This window comes from Pongo pygmaeus, chromosome 11, assembly GCF_028885625.2.
Source record: "Pongo pygmaeus isolate AG05252 chromosome 11, NHGRI_mPonPyg2-v2.0_pri, whole genome shotgun sequence".
Classification (NCBI taxonomy): Eukaryota; Metazoa; Chordata; class Mammalia; order Primates; family Hominidae; genus Pongo; species Pongo pygmaeus.
The window spans coordinates 99,401,870-99,428,629 of NC_072384.2; the positions used below are offsets into that span (position 1 = coordinate 99,401,870).

The following is a 26,760-nucleotide window of genomic DNA, read 5'->3' on the forward strand; positions in this document are numbered from 1 at the left end:
GGCATGTTTATCTTAGGCTACACAAATGGTCTCTAATTTGTACTTTATAAAGGTATTACTGTCCTATTCAACTGAATTGACTATTGTTAAGTCTTTAGCTCAATAACTAGTAGAAAAATAGAATGATTCTAACCAATGACATTTGCTAAGGACATTTGCAACATGAACTAAACAAGCAAAGATTTTTCTTTCTTTTTTTTCTCTCAATTGACAGATCAGGTAGCAAATAAGATTAGTGCACCATATAATATGTGTAAAAATAAAACTGTTCTAAATGCATATATTCAAATAAGTTCATCTATATTACATTCAATTCTATTAATATTTACTAAGTATTCACTGTGTTTAAGGCCTCATGCTCAAAGGACTCTGGGGAGGACAGAAAATGGATATGTTCCTGTGTTCCCAAAACCTCCACCTCTGAAGTTCTTTCAAGCAGCTTTTGGCCCAGAAGGGGGATTAGTCAAAAATCAAAATTTCTATGGTACATAGAACTTAGGTGATACCCCGAAAGGCCCAGTGTTAGAACTCATAGTCTGATTTGTACTCTAGATGATTATAGATTCATGTCCATTCCCTTGGGAGTTCAGGACTCCAAGGGTCAAATAATCTTAAATTCTCACAAATGGTGGAATGAAGGCCATTCATCAGTCAGGCAAATAGTCAAATAACTGTCTCCCGTTAGGCAATGTGATTTCAGTCCTAGCATCTTACATAGCATTTATAGTTAAGTGCTTCAAGCACCTTATAAGCTTAAATGCTTTTCAGCTTTGAACGTTGTAATCATCTAAGGAAAATTAGGTAATAATCTTTATTTAATTGATCAAGAAACCAAAAGAGTTCTCTGATTTTCACCTGCTGGTCTCCCCAGTAGAAGAGGATGTCCCCACAATCATCAGATTTTAAATAAGCTGGGCATTTCATGGTCTACACACAAAGCCTCTCATTTCACACTTCCGTAGATTCTTTGTCAGCCCCCATCACATCTATCTGTTTTTGAGTTTTTTTATTCTGTTTCTGGGCAGGACAAATGGAAATCTGAAACTAGGAGCAATCTAAAGCACACTCCCTCCTTGTTCCCCAGACATGGTCTGTCCAGATCCCATTTTAGGTGTTCTCACCACCAAGCCCCCATGCCAATCATTATCTCCTTCACTGCTAGGAGGTCATGCCAGCCCAGCCTCACACTTCATGGCATGAGCTGCCCATCCTCACCATCCACTCCATCTCCAGAACCTTCCCTCCTTACACATCTCCTTGCCCTTCTCCCAGATTCTGAAGAAAACATCACTATTCCTCTTTCTTTCAAAGGCACTGCATTATCTGAGCCTCAAATCCATTCCCTCCTAGTTGGTGGGCTCTTGCTTATCACTCCTCTTCCTCTTCAAAACTGCTGGCTCCATCCTCTTTCTGCTAATTACACTTAGCCCTCATGCTTCAGTTAGCCACGTTTAGACTCTTTCCTCTCATGTCCTTGCCACCCGTCCCTTAGTAGATGCATAGGTTTTCCCTGTTCTCACACTGCAGAGAGACAGCTCCCTCCAATGTCATTATGGTATCCTTTCTGCCAAAGCCAAGAGCCTCCAATTCCCTCTCCTCTCCCCTGCCCCTCCACTGCACCCTTGATAACACTTCCCCCAGTAACTCATCTTCCCTTGGCTTCGGTGACACCTCACTCTCTCTAGTTGCATCTTCTTAACTCCTGGCCCTTTTCCTCTCAAAGCTTCCAGCCCTCTCCTGCTCTTGCTCTCCTCTTTAAGGAATGTTCATTTGGTACCATTTCAATTGTCATCCAATAAAGTGGCCCGAAAATTTATTCTCCATCCTGTCCTTTAGTTGGCTGGTTTCACGTCTCAAACAGCCTAATGGACATTTCTGCCTAGTTGTCAAAATTCTCACTGAGGTATCGGCAATTTCGTCTCCATTGGTATTGTCCTATTTGTGTCACAACCATCAAGAGTCACTTAAGCTCAAAACCTGGATTCTGCTTGCATGTCTCTTTCTCATTCCCATACCCCTATTTTCTCTCACCAAGTCTCATGGCTCGCCTCTGCTTGAACCTCTTGCATTGGTGGCTTCCTGTCTTTCTCACTTGTGCCACTCAAAGCCAGGGCCTCACTTCCCTCACCACTCCATTTCCGTCAATTACTGCAATAGATTCGACTTTGCCTACTTCCACCAGGTGTACACACCAGCCTTCCCCCTCCCACCCACCTCCCTTCCTGCCATACACCCACTCACACCCTCATACAGCTTCAGATGGTGTCTAGAGGAATCATTCTTAAAACCTCACTTTCAATATGTCACTCTCTTGCTGAAAAACCTTCAAGGATTCTCAAAATACCTCAACTGGGCTTTCAAAGACCCCTAAGGTGTATTCTCTACCTTCTCAGCCTTATTTTTCATTGTTACAACAAATATGATCGCCCAGCCAGGTCCCAACCATTTCTTTTCTTCCTTTTTTTTTTTTTTTTTTTTTTTTAATGTGAGACAGAGTCTCACTCTGTCACTCAAGCCGGAGTGCAGTGGCATGATCTCGGCTCACTTCGACCTCCACCTCCTGGGTTCAAGCGATTCTCCTGCCTCAGCCTCCCAAGTAGCCGGGATTACAGCTAACTTTTTGTATTTTTAGTAAAGATGGGGTTTCATCATGTTAGCCAGGATGCTCTCAACCTCCTGACCTTGTGATCCACCCGCCTCGGCCTCCCAAAGTGCTAGGATTACAGGCGTGAGCCACCGCACCCGGCCAGGTCCCAACCATTTCTATCAACATTTGGTGTCACTACCCTCCCTATATCCAGCTAGTTCTACTTTTGCCTTTTCACTGATCAAAAGCTTAGCCATTCTGAGCACCTGTTATATTATAGTATCAGGATAAATGTACTGCCATTCTAGACATTCTGGACAGCCACTTGTAATTTTCTAAACATGCAATGCTCTTTTGTACCTCTGCATCTGTACTGATGATCATGCGGTTGCCCAAACATTCCTCCTTCTCTTTTCCTCCTTGCTGCAGTAACTCCACTTGTCCTTAAGGTATAATTCATGCGCTGTCTCTCCCTAACCGCCCACCCCCAACCCCATGTCAAACCTAGCAAGAAGAGTTTCCGGACCTTCCTCTATGCCACCATCACACTAGTTTATATCACTACTATATATTTACCAGATCCATTTATACAGCTGCTTCCCCTGCCAGGTTAAGGACAACACAACTAGAGGTAGGAAGTATATCTTATGTGTGTATGGACATTTCTCACTGCTTCTAGCATTAATTACGGCCTGTAGCAGAAGTGCTCACTAAACATTTAGTTAAAATTATTTACTTAATTATGACTACAATTATCTTGTGAGGAAGAAAAAGGTAATGCTCTCCACTGTATTCCCAGCCCTTAGAATCCTGCCAGGTATTATATATGAAATAGAAGCTAGAATTTGTTTTTGAATGACAAGATATATGTTATATTATAAATTAAGCATTTCATACAGATTGTAGGCTTTTGGAAAGCAGGAACTATGTCTTATGCTTCTTCCAAAGAGTAGGTATACATGAGGCTGGATGGATGAATAGATGCAAGAGAAGTAGGGAGGGGCGTAAGGAAATAGATCATTTTTCCCTTTGCATCCTTTCTTAATGTCTATTTAAAATAACATCACAAATAGTACAAATATGAGTAGATTGCAAGCTCATTTCTTTTAATCTACAAACTGTATTATTAACAAACATTTTTATATCTTTAAACATTTATGAATAAGTATATTCAGCCCAACAAAGCAGTTACAGTACAGCTGGAACGAGCTTCTTAAGATCCATGCAAGGAATTAGTCCATGTCTAAGCTGAGTGCTCAAGACATTCCCCACGCACCATTTTTCCACTTAAACTACCAATAAGCTTTTCATTGGAGGGCCAAGTAGGCATAGGTGATCTATGCATACTATCAGTGACTACCACAATGAAAATGCACAAGGCTCTCCTATATGTTGAAAAACTGGTGAGATAAAAGGTGGCTGACAGTAGAAATGATGTTTCTATTTCCATGAATCCAATATTTGTGACGACATGAGTAGAATTGGAGAACGTTGTGCTAAGTGAAATAAGTCAAACCCAGAAAGACAAATGCTGCACATTCTCACTTACATGTGGAATTTAAAACAATTGAATTCATAGAAGTAGAGAGTAGAATGGTGTTTAACAGAGGCTGAGAGGTGGGAGCAGTGAGATGATAATCAAAGGGTACAAAGTCTCAGTGAGGAGAAACAAGTGTTTTTTTTTTTGAGATCTATTGTACAGCATGGTGAATATAGCTAATAATTGAGTACTGTGCATTTTAATATCACAGAATAAGTCTCAGGTGTTCTCATCACAAAAAATGTCAAATATTTGAGGTGATGAATAGGTTAATTCACTTGATTTAATCATTTCACGTTGTATTAAAGGCCATACCATCACTTTGTACCCCGTAAACAGCTATAATTTGTCAGTATAAAATACGTAAGTAAATATGTATACAATATTCAGAGGATTTTATCCTGCCATTACTTCCAACAAGATACAACATAGGCAGAGGGCAGACAAACTTCCTTGCAGAACACTTCATTTAGATCTGAAGCTGAAAGCAAATTTCTCTCATGACAGAAAAATTAGGTAGACAAAAGTAAGTTACTTTTACCTCATCAGAGTTAAACAACAGCAGAGGCAGAAGGGCCAGGAGTTGATTAAAGGCATTGTCCTGACCACTGATACCACCATGGCTAAGCAAGGGCTGCCTTATGGAACCAGGTCAGGGGACATTGATTTCTCTATTCAACTCCAAGGCACCACTTTGTAAATGACACAATCATTTTTGAGTACAAGAGGTGCTTTAAATGTGGTAACATTATATCATTTCAGCTATAATGATCATAATTACTTATTTCTTTTAATCACAACCCACTTAACCACTTTAGTACAGAGGACTAGTTCAAGGAGTTTAATTTTCATTCAACATCTAATCTTTGTGTTTACCGAAACCCTTCATGGGCTTTGTTTACTGTCTGCCTGCTGGCCTGGACGTTTGATCTTGCAAGACTAGATCAGACAGGGTCAGATAAAATACTGATTACTAGAATAAACCAGGCTTGGGGAAGTAACACTGGTTTTTAAAATCCTCTTTTCTCCCAGCTTTTTAATATCTGGCAAAAGAAGTTCAAATAAACAAATAAAATTAAGACAACTAACAATCAGAGGGTTCTTGGGCAATGACTGAGAAAAGAAAAGTGATGGGGATAATTTTGCACTCTGGCCAAAATACAGGGTTTGGTTCAGTCCACTCATTCTAATGGTATTATTTTATAACACAAATAATTTTATAATAGCCACCTGTATTTGTGTAAACTTTCAATGACCCTTCAATTCTTGAGGCATATTAAATAATTGGGATTGACCTCACCAAAGATGACTGCTTATTTTGCTTTTGGTACCAGATGACAAACACTTCAGATATAAAATTATTTTCTTGTAACTTATTAATTAGGACACATTTAAAATATACAAAAGATTCTTTATTAAGGCGTTTTCTTATTTTTATTATATCCCCCACAAAAGTAGATTGCCATGAGAGTAAAACTGATAGTGCTACTACATATATGATTGCCACTTCATTTCACAAAAATGATGGGGAAAGTTCACATCAAGAGTTCAGACAAAAAAAGTTGTGTAAAAAATTAAAATTTTACTAAAATGTGTAGAACTTATGAAAAAACTACTTGGGTACATCCCTCATAATCCCAAGACCTTAAAAATAATTTTGGAATAGCATGAATGTTTCTAGGTGTCTATGGAATCTCCTCATGTACAATACTAAAACTCCTAAACATTAAACAACTATTAATATTGGTCTTTTTTCTTTGCTTTTAGATAAAATTTACTTTCTTTTTTCTTATATTTCGGAGCTTATGAGCTCTACATTGTAAAATCTGGTCCAGAAGCAATTATGGTATGTGATGATCAGCAATTAAAAAAAAAAAAAATGCTGTCTAAACCAACCTACCACCCTACCCTACCTACCCACTCCATTTTCTTCAATGTCAAATATTCCTGGGAAACAGATTCATGGTCTTAGACCTTGAAACCAGAGTATACATACTGTCTCCCTATCTATTCTGAAGTAATGCTCATGTTAACTCAAATATGTCTGTGTCAACCATGATTGTCTTTGAAATTAAAGAAAAAAGGTAAACAGAATGTGCTTTGCTGTGATCACTGGGGAAAATAAAGTTAACATGCTAAGCCAAACCAATTTAGGACTTTCTAAAGAATAAGTGTAAATAGTTTAGCTAAAATAACAACAAATTCAAAAAATGCACATTAAAATGTTTACTTCAAAATTTAGACAATTCCATTTGTATATAGTTTTTACATCTGTTTTTAATGATATCAAATTATTGATTGTTCATTTTTCTCATATTTATTTAAGCATTAACTACAGAATTTGCAATCTGATCTTTTTTTTGTCCTTCCAGTAGACTTTTATTTTTGCCAGGTTTTAGTCATATTTACTTTGATCTTTCAGAGTATATCATTATTTTACCGTTTATTTATTTCTATGAGAAGAGAAAAAAATTTTGACCTAGGAGATCTATATGTGGCAATTTGTAACAGAATCACATAGCTTATGTTTAGGAAATCATGTTTTTGATTAAGAAGCAACCACTTAGTTCCCACTGTTTTATTAAAACAGACATTAGCAGATAATAGGAAACATATTTAACAATGTAGCCTGCATTTAGTTTGGGACCTCAGTAAGTTGACTTAAGATTTTCTTCTACGCTGAATAGTGCATAGAAGTGCATGTAAATTGGTAACTTTGAGGCAGAAATGGAAAGTAGGGAGGCTGAGAGGGACATGGAACTCTGACTTCTGGGGTCTCAGAAAAAGCCCTATGGTAGAATTCTGGTTTCACTACTACTGGTTTCCAAATTTGGAATTCACTGCCTTTTTTTCATTTTGAAAGCAGGGACACAAACATCTTTTACAAATCAAATCATTACTTTCCCATGAGAAATGAGTCCTACTAGGTAGAAACTCCCACAGCAACATCTATTCATAGAAAAAGTCTTCTACCAAATAAAATGTGCCTGCCTCAGTCCAACACTTCCCTTTTTCTGAGGGTCGAAAGTGAATAAAACGCACTTCTCTGGGTATTTCTTTTCTGCACACCATTATACCTGTCATGAGTTCTTTGTTTTCCCTCCCACTCCCTTGGTTGATGAATCAACACCACTTGAACTGTTTTATGGCAGCTTGTGTTTACTTCACACATACCTTAACCTTCCCTTTTCTCCTCCTACTGACACACACACAGACACACACACACTTCTCAACAGCAATGACTAGCTCCATCTCTTTGAATAGTATGTGTACACAGTGTCTGACAGCCTCTTCAGGTGTGGATCCTTGACCGACTGAATGAAATCAAGGTCTCAGTCTGCTTTTACAGCACTTAAAGATTTAACTGTGCATTTACTATCTTTAAAAAAATAATAATAATAATAAAAAATACAGCTTGAAGAATTAAAGCTCCAGGAAAGAAAAAAGAAAAGTAGAAGATATGAGTGTTAATGTGCGAATACACACACACACACACACAAACACACACACATTCTGTAGTGGCAATTCTGAAAACACTAGAGTGAAGAGTTTCCAATCTTTCTGAATCTGGAATTACACTCCAGCCTATTAAAAGAGGACACTCTCTTACTTTCTCTTATAACGAACGGCAAGTAAATGGGATCTAACAAATGACCTTGAAGCTGCATGATTCTTTTGATTTTCAGCCGAAGAGGATATGCTGAAGCACTTTAACAATCCTATTTTAAAAGAAAAACTTGGAGGCAACACTTACAGAAAAGAAACCTTCTGAGCCACATATCGATGTCTTATAATAAGAAGGGGTTATTCATCTTATATTGTACAAAGGTGAATATTAATATGCTAAAGCATTTGCCCAAACCAGGATCTAACGGGTCCTAAGAATTTTAGTCTGTTGAAAAGAAATGGATCTGAATTCAATTTTCAGTGTACTTAATTTCTCCTGAGTAGCTCAATATTTTGGCTTGCCTTATAAAACGTATATTTAGTATAAAACGCTCTCATTCCTTTGTGATCAGAAATGTGCTGCCAATGTTTGTAAACTTCATTTCTTCAAAAGATAACCTTGTCAAAAATCTCCCAAACACTCAATAGCCAACAAGCACTACTTTGACATCCTGTCTCCCCTGAGAAAATCTGCAAGTAGTAAAAGAAACAAATTCATCCGTTACTTTTACTTACCCACCATAAATTGTCATTTGCCCCTCGGATGGGGGCAGAGTAAGCAAGGCTATGAATACATATTATAAAGTGTGATAAATATGTCATAATTATGCAAAATATGGACTGGAAGGACCATCAAAACCAATGTTACAAAAAATTCCCCAAATCCCCTCAGGGACACTGGTAGGTAACATTTATCTGAATGGAGTGAAAACAAAAGAATTTTTCCACCACTGACATATTTGAAATGGTCCTGACATGTTTAAAAGTCTAGATGATCTAAATGGCATGCTATTTACTGCACAAAGGAACTTTATTTTCAGGACCAAACATAATTCCACATGTAATATATTACTGCTAGTATGACTACTACTATTAATTATTAGTAGGAGTATACTATTATTTGTCAAGAGGTTACTTTGTGCCAGTATTGTCTTATTTAGTCCTCGCATCTACCCAGTGACCTAAGTACTTTGATGATTTCCCATTTTCAGATGAGGAAATTGAGTCTTGGTGAAGTTTAATAATTTGCTTAAGCTCCCATAGCTAGAATGTAGAAGCTAAAGATTCGAACCCAAGTCTGCCTGAATGCAGAGCCCGTGCTTTCACCACTGCTCTGGAATCATCGACAAAGGAACACAACATCAAACTCCATTTCTGACCAAAGACATCCTGATACCCCAACAGTATCTGTTAATCAGTACCCAAACTATGAGTGCTGATTTAACCTAGAATGACAGCTTTTAAGTTTCCATTCTAAAGGATTTTGGTCTTTGCAGTTATCACTTATGAAAACTATAAACTTAACATATTGTGCTACTAATTTTACTTTTACTTCAAATATCTTCTTAGTTTTAAGGGAGCCAACCAGGATCTCATGACAGGAATATTAAAGATCTCACCTTTGTAAAAAATTACGTAAATTGTATCTAAAATGAGCATAAATTCCAAACAACCAACAACTCATGAACCTCAGAAACTGAAAACAGGCTTTACAAACAAAAAAGTCAGTTTACCTTTAATCTTCTTGTACTTTTTATACCATCTCCCAAACTCCTGGCACTTGGTTGCTGACACATTGGCATAATATGTGCTATTTACAATGGATGAAATCATACTCTGAAAAAAAAAATTATAGTTATTTTTTCAAAATATGACTACTTCTTTTTAGGGACAAGAAAGAGCACTTTATAACCTGCACTAACCTCTTTTTTCTTTTAAACTTAAAACAGTCCCCACTCCTGTAAACTGAACTGTTAACATCAAACACGATTACCTGAATTTACCATCCCTTTAATTTATACAATGATAGTGCTTTCTCCAAAAAGCCAACCCTGGGGCAATGTCAACAATGGAGGGGACAGAACATGCAGATTAAATGCAAAGAGGAAGAACAGTTGTGATTTAGGAACCAGAGCAAAAGGTGAGATCAGATGCTCCAGCATCCGTAATCCAAATAATGCCTTTCAGATGTTTCTGTTCCGCTTCCAACTGCAACAAGCTTACACAGCCAAGAATCTGAGAACATCCGTGCTACACACTGCAGAACAACATTTAGGGAAATAAGTTAAATTAATATAATTTATAGAAACGTGTGATTAGAACTTGTGTGAAAATTCACCAAATGAAAAAATTAACAGTGTTATTTTAGAGCAGGGGAAACTAAACATAATACTTGTACTGTGTTTCAATAAAAAATGAACCAAAGCTCAAACTTTCTGAGTGCTTAAGTGCATGATTCTTCCTTGCTCTCATCCTCCTCAGCCCAACTGCTCAGCTATTTGTGTGTATTAATAATTGGGGTTAAAAGAGAAGTGGAGCATAGCCTGACATAGCACTGAAAAGTTAAAATTATAATTGCACACCTTGAATTGAACTTCCTACAGAGATATGTTTGCAGTTAATACACTATGTTTGGGCCAACATTTGTGGCAGATGTTAACGTATACCTGAATTGACTGTGTATGTTTTATACATAGATTTTATTTCTTATTTTTTATTTTGTCCTGGGCATAAACAACTCAAGAGATCCAAATGACCTGTGTAAGGTTTTATATCTTGCCTTGAAATCTCATCTTTCTCAAAAAAAAGTTAGCCCCAGACATAGAACAGTTCAGAGAAATCTTAGAACTTCTAATGACATTTCTACAAAGTAGTAGAGATAAAAAGGGTAACAATAAATCAAGTTATTTAACAGGAGGTTAAAATGCCAGCAGACAGACCTTCATAAACTCCCATTTAAAAAAACAGACTCCTCTTTTTTAATCACTATGCAGTACTGGTAGGGGAGGGGGTTCCTAATTCAATTCCCAGAAACCTCTTTCAAGGATGGTTAGCCTCCCCAGTTGCTGATCTAAACATGACAATTCTTTTCTCTGAGGGGAGACAGTAAGGATAACTCTTTTCATCCCAAGGTCTGAACACAGCACTGGGAACCCAAAGAGCTAATATCATCGGAGTGTATCACAGAACCTATGGGGCCTTGTCTCCTGCCTTATAGGATGACCACTGGAATCCTAATCTCCTGGAGACAGTCTTCTGCTTTGTGCTATTAACAACCAGGTACGGCTGTTCCCTAACTAGCTGAGCTAGCTCCCGCTCTGGGCTGAGATTCGCTCTGTTCCTAGACTGTGAGACCCTTGAGGACAGTGACTATGTCTGTTTCATTTTTTTTTTTTCTATCTCGTGTCTCACATAGTTCTGATGTGGGATATCTGAGTCACTGAAATTTAACACAGGAAAAGGGACAGAGATGAGATTTAAAAGTGCCAAACTGAAATGTCATAATAATAAATTTTTTTAACATGAAAGTAGCTTAATAATAGATGCATCAGCCACACTGGTATATGTGAATAATCACAAACGTACTTGTCATCTCTCTATCTTGTTTGTATGAATTTATCCTCTGGAAAGGCACAGGATACACAGCCATGGCAGGAGTCAGAGTTAAACTCTGTATTGCCAAATGGTCTAGGAAGTGAACTAAAACGAACAGTGTCTAATTACTGCCTGGCACTGTTCCTCAATTCTTCCTGGCCCATAATATGAGGCCACAAGCCCAGAAGACTGCATCACTTTGGCCCCAAATAATCCAAATTCCCCTCACTCTCTACCCTCTCTTTGTCCTTGCTCCTGCTATATCTTCAATTGACCCTGCACAAGGCAGAGTGGCAAGGAAATGAATATCTGGGCTCCTACTGGCTCCATCAGCAGGTCCTATATTTCATACAACTCATTTATAAAGGAGATGTTGGCTACCCTGACTCAATCAGATTTGTTTTCTGTCCCAGATAATTATAAATAAGTTGTTACCTCTACTGATCACAGAACAAAAACATAAACAGGCTTCAACTATGAACTGAGCGAAAAAAAAAAAAGTAGCAAACAAATTTCCTAGATGAGAATCTTTAATCACCAGAAAAGTCTGTTTGAGTTTGTGACACATTTTACTCATATCAATTCCCTGCAGGTCTTTATGCAGAACTAATACCCAAAATAGTTTTTACTGATAAGAATTGTTATAGTCCATCCTCAGAAGACTTTAAAATCAGAAGATATAAAAATATCTTCAGAATATTTTAAAAGAAAGGACATGTTATATCTGATTATTCCAGTTTCATGAATATTTTCTAACCCTAAATTAGAGTGTTAAATTCTCATAATCTGAATCTAAATCACTAGGCTTCACTAGAATGCTCTGGACACATACTACAAGGTCATCTTGATGTTAGTGTCCATTAAATATCTAGAACATCAAAACTTAATTAATGATACACAAAGTTGAAAGGGGCTAACATGAACCCAGCATGTGCTATTACTCTACAGGAAACAATGTTCTCTAAAGGTCCTGGGACACAGAGAATCTGTATTTACCGTATTTTATCCACTTTTTATACTTCAACATCACTGAAATAGAGATCCATCTTACAATCAATAGCATCTTAAACCTGATAAGATACAGTTGATGCAGAATGGGATGAGTAATAATTAAAGTCTTTCCCACTTACCACCCTGCCAAAAAAGATCTAATTTTTTGCTTTTTAAAATATGTATAATTTTGCAGTTTATGTTGCTCTTTTATGTTTTCCAGTCACCCTAAAGCAACCGTACAGTTGGACTTTTAGGATCCACATCTTTTTGATAAAGGAACAAGAGCTGAGTCAACTTTTTCAATCCAGAATGCAACCAACTCGAGTATCCCTGTTTATACAAAGCAATACTAATACAAATAACCCAGAAAATATGTGTATTGCTATTTTTAACACTTAAACCGAGGAACTATGATTTACTAAGGCTAATATTAAAATGATTTTGCATTTACTAAGCATGTATCGCTTTGCATGGTGGTGGGCTGTGAAAAAGAAAGGATGAGGGTACATGTATAATGGGCAACTGAGGCAGTCCCCACTCAGATACCGAGACACAGCCACAAACACCACCTCATAAACAGTGGCCACAGACAAAGCTATTTTATGAACAATATTATATTCTAAGATAAATTAAAATGGTTAAAATGTCTTTCCAACTACAGAAACTTGAAAATTTCTGATTTCTTTGTAGTTAATTATGAAATTTTAAGTATAAAGATTTTTGGATGGGAAATAAAGTATAGGTGTCCTTATCTGTAGTCAATTTGACATTTGGTTGGCCATTAATATCTGGAATTTTTTTAAAATAAGGTATTTCAGAAATCAAACTATATTAGAATTTTTCTTTACTTATTCCAAAGTTTACTAGCAGGCTTGAATTTGCTCTAAGCCAAACTGCAAGAGAATAAATTTTACAATATTGGTATTTAATACTTATGATAGCTAGATTGATCTATCTAAAAATAAATTTTCTTTTAGGTTCCCGAAACAACTTTTTAACTCACTTGTTTTTCAACTAGCCCAGAGAATAGATGTCACATATGATTATAAGCATGGTTCCATTTTCAAACTGAGGCCCCAGAAGCTCAGAATGAAAAGCATCTTTCCCAAAGTCAAATAGCACTGGGAGGCACCATGAAGACACTCTGTTAGTGGACCAGTATTTCATGGGTCTCTTAAGAAGGGAGACTAACGAATGAATGGAAGGAAACATTCACCACCACCTCTATCAGCGACCACAAGCTCAACGGCTGATGCTGCAACCAATACTTTAGACAAAACAAAAAACAAGGTAACAACAGCAAAAAAAGGAAAACATGAAGTTGTGATCTCAGGCCCCTTATGTGAGTTAACTAAGAAGTTTACAATCCAAGAAAACTACGGAACCTAAAGGGAATTTAAAACTTAATAGGAAAAAGCAAAATAATAAACACAGGTTAAAATGATTTGTATGATACACTTAGAAAAACAGAGATCTGAGCATCCCCTTTTCCCAAAATAAAACAAAACATAAAATAACTGGATATCCTTCACTACATTCTGCTTGGCTTGGAGGGATTTATTTGTTTGAACAGCAGTGTGGTACTAAGAGTAGCTAAGCTGAAAACACGTAATACACTTGCTATGAAGAAGAACATTTTTAAACCGACGTGAAGAATTACATATTCTGTCAGTGAGAATCCCCTGTCTGAGGGAAGAGGAGGGGCATCCCCTAGCCTCCTCTTCTATGTCTACATGAGGGAGAGAGCAAAGACAGGCAATGAGTAATATGTGCATTCTTTGCTGATTTTCGGCCTTTTCAACCTGCTTGGTGATATGCTAAATAACATATTAAACATGAGAATATAATGATACTTCAATTAGGTAAAGGGAAAAAAACTGATTTTGAGGAATTACTTTGTCATGAAAAAAATTCATTTAATATCATTTGGCAGCCTTCTACTATCCCTCTCTGTCCCCACTTCTGAGCTATAACATCAGAATTGAAAACTGCTGCCATTTTAAGGGAAAGAAACACTTCCTCTGAACTTTGGAGTATGAAAACACTACATTTGAGAGCTCTTCCCCTAAGGTGTTGCTGAATGGCTCGCTTGTCTAACGTCAGCACCCTCACCTGTGATTGGGGTTATTGTCTCCTGAATCAGAGAGTGTAAGGATTCTTCTGTGAGACGATTTGTGTAAAAGGCCTAGCACAAGATGTGGAATCAACAAATGGCATCTTTCTCCCCACTATGCAATCATTTCTTATGATCACTGTAATCCCTTGGTTAGGAATATTTTCAAGCTGTCATTTGTGAGCCTTCTTCAACATGAGTCCATGAGGTTGGGACACAAACTAAAACAACCTCACATGAAAATAACTAAAACAGACAGTTGGCAACTGGTTAACACAAGATATGATGCATCCCCACTACATACATGAACTTAGGTTAAATTAAACGGACAGTTGGCAACTGGTTAACATGATTCTGGTCCATGCAGTTGATCAGCCACTATATATGATGAGCACATGCTCAATTTGTTTTTTTCTGCTGACCCAATTGGCTGCTTGATTTCACTACTCAATTGTTTTGGCATGTTGTACATATGAGTTAAGTCCAAATGGGTAAGGCTTGCTCAGGATGACAGAAATAATTATCCTACAATCTATTTCTAAAGGCACACTATATGAATGCCATACCATTGTCACACTGGAAATCTAGTAACATCTTTGCAGCTCAATAACTTTAGTCAGTCATTTTGTTCCTCAAATATTTAGCAACAAAGCCTCAACCAGCACCATGGGACAGAGCTGCTTCAAAAACATGTCTACATGCTAAGTAAAATAAACCAGAACAAAATAAATGTTCTATGATTCCACTTACATAAGGTAGGTAGAATAGGCAAATTCACAGAGGCAGAATACAGAATAGAGGCTACCAGGGGTCAGGATGAGAGGGGAATAAGGAATTGTTACTTAAAGGTTACAGACTTTCCATTTGGAGTGATGAAAAAGTTCTGGAAAGAGACAGGGGTGATGGTTGCACAACACTGTGAATGTAATCAATGCTACTCAATTGTAAGCTTAAAAATGTTTAGAATGGTAAACTTCATGTTATGTATATTTTACCATAAAAAACATGTCTAGAGTCACAGAGAATATGTTTAGGAGATGGAGCACATTGGAAGTTGCATGCACTTGCAAATTGTTCTTTTCATTACAATTTTCAGGCTAGGTGCAGTGGCTCATGCCTATAATCCCAGCACTTTGGGAGACCGAGGCAGGAGGGTCACTTGGGATCAGGAGTTCAAGACTAGTCTGGCTAACATGGTGAAACCTCATCTCTACTAAAAACACAAAAATTAGCCAGGCATGGTGGTGCTCACCTATAATGCCAGCTACTTGGGAGGCTGAGGGGGGAGAATTGCTTCAGCCCGGGAGGCAGAGGCTGCCGTGAGCTGAGATCATGCCACTGTACTCCAGCCTGGGCAACTGAGCAAGACTCCATCGCAAAAAGGAAAAAAAAAAAAAAAAACCCCACAATTTTCAGTTAACAAGATTGTCTCTTTAGTCATCCCATTTGAACATCATGATCACCTGTGAGATGCACAAGGCAGGTACTGGTACCTCTACTTATTTAAATGGGTCAAAACCCTGAGCACCTGGGGTTTTGCAATCAAAAGCCAACCTTAGGTATTTCAACTCTTCCTCAAGTAAGAATAAGTAAGCCACAGAAAGATGCAATCATAATGTTTTCAGATTGGAACAGCTAAGGACTATTTAATAAGGGAGGACTATGCCTAAGGTCTGCTAAATTAGGATGCTCAGGACAGCCAGTGGCAGAGGAAAGAGGCTGCAAGTGGTTACTCACAGAGACATCAGAGGAAAAGGAAGAGGTGCCAGCACTTAAGCACACTTTGAAAGGTGAAATCAAAAACAAATACGCAGACACACAACCACAATCTGTACTCTCCAAGCATCTGGCCAGACAGAACGGCTAAATCATTACTTCCCTGTTTTAAATATATATATACCTCAGGCTACAATTGTTCCACTTTTATGGACTTCTCCATACCTTTCTTCCGCCTTCAAAACTGCTCTTTTGAACTTCAGACCACTGGGGTGTTCAAGAAAGTATGAACTATCCACTGAATCATTCCCTTTTGTAATTGCCAAACTCAAATAAAGAATCACCTAAAATGGTTTGGCTTGGGGGTAATAAGGAAGAATTATTTCAATAACAGGAATCTTTTACTCATGAGTTGAGTCTATTTTTGAAAAACCCAACAAGCCACCTTTCTCACCTAAGGTGAGTAGTACTGGATGCCTCACTCTCTTCTTCCTTCATTAAAAGGGTTTTAGTTCCTCCCTCAGATTCACTGTTATATCCCCAGCCCATCGCAAAGTGCCTGATTCTTAATCAGGACTCCAGGAATGCTGGTGGAAATATACTGTTGAATTACCGTTTCACCTTGCTTAGAACAAAAATGCATTCTTTTTTACTTTATATAGGCTGAACTACAAAAACTGCATGCATCTGTTCTATGACAACCACCAACAACATAGGCACGCTTATCTCCACACTAAATTACAATCTAGCTATGCAATTTAAGTGAATAATCTGGAATGTTTAAGGATAATGGCGTAGGATGAATGCCAGGGTCCACATTACATATCCATGCTAGCTGAAAAGAGCTACCCCAGTGAGATTTTCCATAATCACACAACATATCAGAAGCCTAAATCAAATCTCACCCAAATCTAAACAACAGAAATGAGCCCCTGTTTAACCAAAATGTGCTGGGCATCAATCACCAAATTACTCTATTCACTATTTCTAGTTCAAAATGTTTTGGATCTGCCAAGAACACTGTAATAACGATAAAACTTTAACTTTACATACTAATAAAACTACACTTTCTGAAACATTTTTAAACTTAATTCATTAAGCACATCAGAGAATTGGTTAACTGAGAATGGTATTGCTCCTGTCATGGGACCTTTGGCAACATGTGGAGACATTTTGGTTGTCACAACTGGGGGAAGGGGTATAGTGGCATGCTAGTGGCATCTAGTGGGTAATGGACGGGGATGCTGCAATGCACAGGACAGCCCCCCACCACAAAGAATTATCCTGCTAAAAGGTTAAATTCCTGCATTATAGTAACAGCTACATACAAACTATATATTATGCTGAATGCTGTGGACACAAAGATCAATAAGAGATGGCCTCTGTTATTGGGGACAGTCCATCTAGTGATGGAAACTGACAGGCAACAATGACAACAGGCTGAGATAAGTGCTGTGACAGGGTTATTTACAAAGGCTACTAAGAGCAGAAGTAGCAACTACTTCAACCAGGAGGTTGAGGCACTTTACTAGCAGTGTCTTTCCAGCTGGAATCTGAAAGATAATTTCATCAAGTAGAAAAGAGTAGTGCATTCTAGCCAGGTGAAATCACGCATGCAAAAGCAAGCAAGTGTCAAACTGAAGGACTCTAGAGTCACCAGGATTGTGTTCAGGGGCTTTCAAAGCCAGAGATTAACAAGGTACATCTCCCTGAAGAACCAATCTCATGTGAAGAGAAGGAGATTACTAACTTAACAGGCAAAATGATTTTATGCCATTTTAAAAATATTTAAAACACAGGGGCCAGGAGCAGTGGCTCACGCCTGTAATCCCAGCACTTTGGGAGGCTGAGGCAGATGGATCACGAGGTCATAAGATCGAGACCATCCTGGCTAACATGGTGAAATCATGTCTCTACTAAAAATACAAAAAAATAGCCAGGCATGGTGGCACATGCCTGTGGTCCCAGCTACTCAGGAGGCTGACACGGGAGAATCGCTTGAACAGGGAGGTGGCAGTTGCACTGAGCTGAGATCGTGCCACTGCACTTCAGCCCGGGTGACAGAGCGAAATTCTGTCTCAAAAAACAAAAAAACAAAAACAAAACAACAAAACAGGTATATGGACTAGAATATAAACTTGGCATTAAATTTTAAGATAATACAGAAGATGGCTTTGTTAGATTTGTAATGCTACACTAGTTAGGTTGCTCCCACTCTCAAGAGATATTTTGAGCAATGGTAAACATTTCAAAATAATTAATTTCATGTGTTTGGAATATAGAATGAGTGCAGGAAGAGGGAAGAAGGTAGCTCTAGTGAAATATAAGGCTGAACAGTGTCATCTTGATGGTCTTTATGCTATGGAGTCTGTACTTCCTATAGGGTGGGTAGGGAGAGTGACTGAGGAATTATAAACAAGGAACACAGGAGAATCAGGTGGCAGGAGAAAAGTCATGAGGCAAAAAGACCTGAAATACCTTAGATGACAGATGATGAAAGAATGAACAAGGCAGTGGCACAAGGGAAAAAGATTTTAGATGGAGAAGTGATGGAACCCATAGGATCAAACAGAAGGGTGAAGGAGAAGGAACTGTTCAGGTCAGGCAACTACGTGAGCAAACCATGAGAGCAGACAGTGGAAGGGGAAAGAGGTTTTTATGATAGGGGTAAAGATGATCTCATTTGAACGTCAAGACAACCCTCCGAACTATGTGAAACATGCAAATACAATGATGCCCAGCTTATAGAAGAGTTTAACGAGGCCCTGAGAAATGAATAGACTTGCCCAGGATCACATATCTGGCATAAAAGAACTGAGATTAGAACCCAGGGCTCTTGGCTTCTGATCTGGATTCTCCTCACTCATGTTGCCTCTCTAGTCATATCTACAATTATAACCAAACATGATTGTCATGATACAACAGTTTGGACCAAACTTCCACATGCCTCAGAAGCCCTGGATAAATTTCTGAATTGGTAATATCAAGTTAGAGGCTTGTACACTTCCAGACAAAGCCCATTTTGACTTCCATGTGAATGCAAGAGAAAATTAATTGTGAATGATTGTGAAATTTGGGAAAAATCATTCACAGCTTTTCCTAACTTGTTCTTTGTCCAGTTCCTTTGTATCACCAGTATAATCAAAATATGCATTTTATAACTTTGTAGGCATCAAGGCTTTAACATCTACATACACACCTACAGGTAGGTATTAAAATGGCCTGCATGAAAAGTCCTAAACATAAGGTCAGAATAATATCCTTTTCTATCTAGCTGCCTATACGTGAATGCATGCCTTCTTGATTTTTTTCGAAGCAAAAATATTAATAGCATACTTTGCTTCAGAGGATCCAAATTCCAAAACACCCTCAAAGACACACACACACACACACACACACATTCAGTTCACATCATATCTCAATAATAATAGCTGATACTGTTTATGGTGCATCATTGCACGCCAGGCATTAGGCCAAGCATTTTATGTAATTTCCAATCATTTAATCCTCTTTATATAACTCAGAACCATTACTACTCAGTTTTACTAACCAAACAAGGGGGGCTCATAAAGGTAAGGTTATAGAGGCTTGTCAACCAGGACATGAATCCAGCCCTGATTCCAGGATACATGCTCTTAACCAATAGCCTTCCCATCTTCCAGAGACTCCCTTACCCTGGAACAAAGCTCATGGCACAGCAAGTTTCTGTAATAGGTTTCTCATTATTTTCCCTTGAACTTAACATTGTCTTAAATCATGTGTAGCAGCTCACACCAGGAAACAGATTTCCATTCAAAGCCTTAGATAATTTGTCAACCTGGGTTCATTTCTACAGCAGCCCTAATCCACCATAGGCAAAATACTATCTCATCAGTAGAAAAAAATGGGTCCCAGCCCATGAACACAAATGGAAAAGGCAGTCCTTTCCTCCACTGCTCTTCTTTTGATCCTCTCCATCTCATTTTCATGGCTTGTATTAGTTTATGGTGCGTTCACTAAAAAATAGAGTATCACTTTTCCTCATGACGCATTTTCTTGTGGTGAATTCACTACAAAACCTCTACAAATGTATATGATGTAAAGATCATCTCTCTACACCAGACAGGCAAAAGGCCCAATAAATCATGCATAGATGGGTTTAGCATGGCTGACTCATCCAGCTGACCAAATAAAACAACAATCTGGTGCATCCACTTTGAAACAGGGGGGTAGGGAGTAGCATCTCAGCCTGCCACTTAGCCAGCTAGTATGCTTAGGCAGTGAATGTAAGTGCTTCTCTAAGCTCCTGTTTCTTGATCTATAAAATGGAGACACTGGTCCCTATCTCTGATGAAATATGTGAGAAGTTAATGGCTGTATATGTAAAATGTCTATTTTCTTTTCTTTTTTTTTTTTTTTTTAGAGACAGGGTCTCGCTATCTTGCTATGTTGCCCAGTCTGGTCTCGAACTCCAAGGCTCAAGGAATCCTCTGGCCTTGGCCTCCCAAAGTGATAGGATTACAGGTGTGAGCCACCATGCCTGGCCCGTATACATAAAATGTTTTAATACTCTCTCCTTTAATACTCTTTACCCAAAGTCTCAATAAATGCTAATTTTTTTTTTTAAGACCCACCCAGGGTCTCACTCTGTCATCCAGGCTACAGTACAGTAGTATGATCTTGGCTGACTGCAATCTCCACCTCCCAGTCTGAAGCAATCCTCCCAGCTCAGCCTCCTGAGTAGCTGGGACTACAGGCACATGCCACCACGCCCAGCTAATTTTTGTATTCTTTGTAGAGATGGGGTTTCGCCATGTTGCCCAGGCTGGTTTCAAACTCCTGAGCTCAAGCAATCAGCCTGCCTCAGCCTCCCAAAGTGCTACCCCATGCCCGGCTAATAAGCTATAACTTCTATTCTACAACCAGAAGCAACATAATCTTTTACACCTCAAATGCAGCGTAAGTCTATAAATAAAAGAAAGAGAAGACAGTTGTTTAAGCAGAAGGAACCCCCTGCTAGAGGGTCTACCAATGGCTTCTTCTGTTTCCCAGACCCCCACCTGAAGATACTGACCTGGGAGAGAGGGCATTCTTTGGCTAATGTGCTCTGGTTCATCTCTTTGAGCAGTTCCTTTAAGGCATTGCGGACTGTGGCATGGTTCCACTGCTCCGCAGGCAAGTCTTCCAACTTTGAACAACTGCAAAACAGAACAATAATGAACAACACACAAACCTCAACCAGGGCCCCTGACTGAAGAGGAGACAGTGCAGCAGCCATTCTTGGGTCTTGTGGGAGCTTCAGAAGAAATGCTGAAGTATGGGGTCTAAGTGAAGGAAGGGAAGTAAAACTGCTTCTCCAAGACTTTGCTAGGGCCCAAAGGGTCTCTTTTAAGTTTGTCATCCCACTCATCCAAGAAAAATAGACACTTCCAATACAAGAAATGCTATTTTTATAAAATATGATTTTTCCAATGTGCTGGTGGAAATGGCATGGCAATGTGGTTATAAACTTCCCCAGTACAAATGTAATTATTGTGCATGCCTAAGGTTAACTGTAAACAAACATCCCCTGTCAGATTTGCAGTTGGAAGGCCCACCCTCACCCTCATAGAATGGCTCAGAGTTACTTTCTGAACCAAAAAATGACTTTTCAGATCCTCACCCATTCATAGACACAGATGGGGATGCTGGGGATCCATTTTTAAAGTATAAATTCCCCAAAAGGGGAAAATTCAAAACACTTACACTAAAGGACAACACTCCTTAAATCACACCTATCAGGCACTTTACAATAAAAGACTGCAAAGAACCTCCAGTTCTTTAGAGAGATATCTTGTTCCAGATGCCATATTTGAAAAAATAAAGAAATCATCCCCAGAATCTCTGCAGGCCACAAAGTGTGTTTTTGTTTGTTTGTTTGTTTGTTTGTTTTGATGTGGCCCTTGGAAAGGGAAGAAAAAGATCTCCTATGTCAGGACATTCTTGATAAACCTCCTACAAGAACAAAACTCTCCCCTCATAACACCAATGTGAAAACAGCAGAGGTGTTTATTCTTCAAATACTATGTGCTACACATTTAACCAGGCCTAGAGGACCCATTGAATAAGGGGCTGTGTAAAGCTCCTCCTAAGGGCTATAGATTTTTAATGATTTGTCAAGGCGCCCCTAGGTTACCACTTCACTGCTTCTGAAAACAAAGCATAAAGTAGTTGGAATGTGACTATAAAGACACCTGGGGAAGGGCCACCCTTCTCCTTCTCTCCTTCTTTCCCTCTCTCTCCTTCTTTTCATTTTGTCCAATGTCCAGAAATTAAGAGACAGGACATGCTGATCTTTGCAGTGAATCTATGATGGACGGAGCAGCTCTGACAGCAAGGAAAAGCAGATGTTCAGAAACACCCACCTTTGTAATTGGATTTTCAACGTCACAACATGATAGACATCTTGTAGCATGTCGGCCACTGTCGCGTCGGGTGCATCTGTCACATAACTGAGGGGGAGAGGGTTCCACCTTCCCAGCTTGATTATTCCTGCACAGGGAAGAAAAACATAATAAACATATATCTGCTATTTATTAAACCTCCCCATTGTTTGTTCAATGTTAAGAAGGTCATTCAATCATCAACATCCAAGGCCCACTCAGATATTTTACAACCCAGTGCAATAAGCTATTTCTTTCTGGCTGACAATTGAGTTAGTTAACTATACAGGAAGATGGGAAGGAAAGAATGAGGTTTAATCACAGACAATCAGTTCTTTTATGTTTTCCTGTTTCTTAAATTACTTAGAAAACCATACGGATACTTCCTTCCCCCCAGAATTGTTTCACATTCTAACTTAAGGCTGATGCTAAATATACAGGACTGCTGATTTCATAGACATAAAAAAAAAGTAAGCCTTAAGTAAATATAAGATTCAGTTTTGAATTGTACAAGAAAATTCCTGTGTGTGGGCTCAGCACGCAGTTACATCCTGACTGTGGTGCGATTCCCAGTGCGAACAGCATTTGGAGCTCATGAAGCAGTTAGAGTTCGCTCCCATATCTGCGTTTCAGCAGGCAGTGGGGTTGCTTTCCCAGGCCAAATGCAATACCACGGTGATTGACCACAGATCAGAAATAGCAAAGATGCCCTCAACTTCCTTTCTTTTTTTTATTCCTCAGCTCTTTTGACAGTGACAATAGCACTTTTTCCCTGTGGATTTCCTGCTGCATATGGTAAACATGCATAACAATGAAAAAATAATAAAAATCCTTTTTAAGCTTGGGGTACGTAGAGCAGCAATTTTAGGAATACCCTTGTTAGAGGAAGATTCATGGGATGGTTTCAGCAACATACGGTGAAAATGCTAACTTATTCATAAGATAGGCCCATTTTATCTGGTACACAGGGCACACGTAACATTGATGAAGAAAAATAGAGAAACCCATTTCACATGCGACACAGGGTAACAAAAATTTTATTTGTAGGCGATGAAAAATCCCATGGTCTCCAGGATGTCAGAAATTGCCACACATAAAAAGCAGTGATGCTTTAGTGATAAAAGAAAAACAGCATTTTTATTTTTGACAATACAGGTGAGTCCAACTACACTGTTCTTTAAAAAATATATTATCATCAAAGAGAGAAAACACCTGTGTACCCAAGTGAACTTTTAAGAGCTTCACAAAATGACAGCTACGGGGCAAAATTCCAGCAATAGGAAATGGACTTTCTGGTCAGGGCACGTCCTGTCCAAGATGAAATAAATGAATGCGCAATGCTTGACATAATGCTTGAAAACAGGGAATAAACAGAACAAAAATATTAAAATGATACACTGTTTCAGTATTAAGATTTAACAATCTGGTGCTGAATATGCTGCAGTATAAATAGTGCCTGGACTCAGATCCAATAAAGTAACACAGCTCTCATTCATAGTACCGTATGTCTCCAGTTCTGGCTCCTTAAGTCATATTTCACTTGCCAAGAAAAGCTGTTTTCTTGCGGGGATAGTTTTCCTAACATTCTCTCTCATGACAATGAAAAGTGCACAGCACACAGCATGTAGTAGTCATGAAATGAACATCCAGGGCCCACTGGACAGCCACCCACAAAAGAGTGGGTCTGCTTCCTTGCTTCTTTTACTCCTGACATTTGCAAATACTAAAAAGAAACCATGTAACATGTCTAACATATTTCCTTTTTAAAAAATCATTCTACAATTTTAAATTCCTTTCAAAAGTCATTATCATGATCACCCATAAGCTGAATATAAATTGGCTGTGTTCTAAAGTCACACAGATAATATATGACAGAATGGGGGGGGAATGAAGTTGACAGTTGTGCACTATGATAGGCAAGTAAAAGAAGCAGATTTTGTGGGTCATTTTGGTTACTAAGACTATGCAAGTAATATAAAAAAAAGGACCCTACAAGCTTCAACGCACAACTCTACAAGAGATTCATTCAAGCTGTTGTGGTGTCAGTAGTTGATTCCTTTTTATTGTAAAGAAGCATTCCATTGTAAGCATACACCACACTACAGCCAGACACAACAGAATATATCTGTATGATTTCATTTATATGAAATACAAGAACATGCAAGACTAATCTAATGGGGATAGAAGTCAGAGGGACAGAAAGGGGCATTACATAGACAAGGACATATGGGGATTTTCTTGTTTGGCATGGTGGTTGCATGGTTATACAAATTGTCAAAATTTATCAAACTGATCACTTAATATCCATATATTTTTGTATGTAAATTATACCTCAATTTTTTAGAGAGGGGAGGGAGAGAAATCTCTACAGGAAATAATAGACAACTCATTCTACTGGAAATAGAATCTCCATATAGGTAAATTCTTACCCCACCTTGATGAGCCGGAAGAAGACTTGTTTGGGCTGGAATTAGACACACACAGGTGTTTTAACAACACTTAATACCTCCACATAGAGCAGCTGCTACAGTTTGGTTTCTATATCTTGGAAGAGAGCTGTTGGCACATGCTATTTTCCCAGGCAATGGGAAGTGTGTGCTTTTCCTTTTTTGCACCTTATTAACTAACTTGCACAGTCCTAGAAGTCATGGTCTCTGCACAGCTATTTACCAGGGTCTGCAGGTACAAGATCTGCTAGGAGAGCTATGGCCAGAAGCCCACTCTACTCCAGTCAGGTAGAGGCTTGGAGTAACTCTTAATGAGCCTTTCCTCCAAACAGGGTCTCTGTCTAACGTACTGTATTAATCCTCTTTGCAAATACATTCTTTAGAACAGTCCTTCTTCCCCGATATAAAATAGACAAAAATATTACTTGGAATAGTAGTCAAGTGTTAATTGAGGAAATCAAATTGGGAAGCAGTATACCATAGTGACTAAGAATGCAGGCTTCCAAGTTAAATTGCCTCTGTTCACATCCTGGCTCTGTCACCTACTAATTATGTAACCCTACCAAGTTACTTAAAATTCTCCATACCTCAATCCTCTCATCTGTAAACTGGAACAATAAAAGTACTGATCTTACAAGAATACTATGCAGATTAAATGTAAAAATTAGTAAAGAGCTTGAATATAATTTAATCTCAAAAATTTAGTCATTCTTTTGACCTTTTTAATGTGTCTTAAAGAGAAGAGATAGTTTATTTCAAAATACATTGACTCAAAAGATTTTTGATGATTATATTAGCTTTCAGTCATGTGTCTATAAAAGACTTTTGTTTTAAATCACAAAGGAGGAGTATACATCAATGTGTCCCATCCTCTATTCCCACCACTTCCCCATTCATTTCTTCCATCCTTGCTCCTCAGTGGCTTCTTTCCTTTGACCTATAAGTAGATTCACATCTCCTCTACTTTTTTTGTTTGTTTGTTTGTTTGTTTCTAACACAGGGTCTGGCTCTGTCACCCAAGCTGAAGTGTACCGGTGAGATCTCAGCTCACTGCAACCTCTGCCTCCCAGGCTCAAGCCAACCTCCCACATCAGCCTCCCAAGTAGTTGGGACTACAGGTATATGCCACCACACCTGGCAAGTTTTGTACTTTTATAGAGACAGGGTTTCATCATGTTGGCCAGGCTGGTCTCCAACTCCTGGGCACAAGCGATCTGCCCACCGCAGCCTCCCAAAGTGCTGGGATTACAGGCATGAGCCACTGCACCTAGCCCTCCCCTACTTCAAAACAAACAAAAACACTACGACAATCTCTCTGTTCCCTCAGTCTCTTATTTTCTGCACCATCAAATCTAGTATAAGTGTACCTCCAATTTCTCCATCAGTTCTTTACCCCTGAATATCTAGTTTCAACTCCCTCCATGAGGAAATGGAGATTCAGAAGGGATGGGTTATCTTAAGCAGCCTAGGTAATATTATTAGCAAGTAGCAGAGCTCAGATTCACTTCAAAGACCAGGCTCTCACTCTTCTCGTTATCACACTGGCTCAAGTGAGAGGCAAACTAGAAGAAAAGACTGGTTCCAAGTTTCGGGAGGCCATGAATGCCTGACTCAGTAGCACACTGTATAGGTCAAAGGTTAGGAGTAAGGTCCGGAGTCAAAGGTGAGTTTACACCCAGCTTCCTCTGCTTGTCACCTGTGAGACTTTGAGTAAATTGTTTAGTCTTTCCATGTGTCCATTTCCATATCTGTAAAATGGGGATAAGAACAATGCCTACCCTTTAGGGTTATCATGAGACTTTACATGAAAAGGAGACTAGCACTGGGACTGCTACATAAGTGCTCCATAAAACTTAAGGGACAATAGATCATTGTAAGTTTCTTAGTGTACACATAACAACAATAAAGCAAAACTTCCAGAG

The 26,760-nt window shown here is 38.7% G+C and overlaps 1 protein-coding gene across 2 annotated transcripts in view; it reads right to left on the reverse strand.

Annotated features, from left to right (window-relative positions):
* Positions 1–26,760, reverse strand: part of SATB2 (SATB homeobox 2) — a 195,789-nt gene that overhangs the window by 90,324 nt on the left and 78,705 nt on the right. For both annotated transcript variants that reach the window (XM_063647790.1, XM_054478699.2), the window contains 3 exons: positions 22,374–22,500; positions 21,044–21,167; positions 9,308–9,410 (listed from right to left, as the gene is read on the reverse strand). In XM_063647790.1, coding sequence (XP_063503860.1) covers positions 9,308–9,410; positions 21,044–21,167; positions 22,374–22,500 — 354 coding nt within the window. The remainder of the gene's footprint in view (positions 1–9,307; positions 9,411–21,043; positions 21,168–22,373; positions 22,501–26,760) is intronic.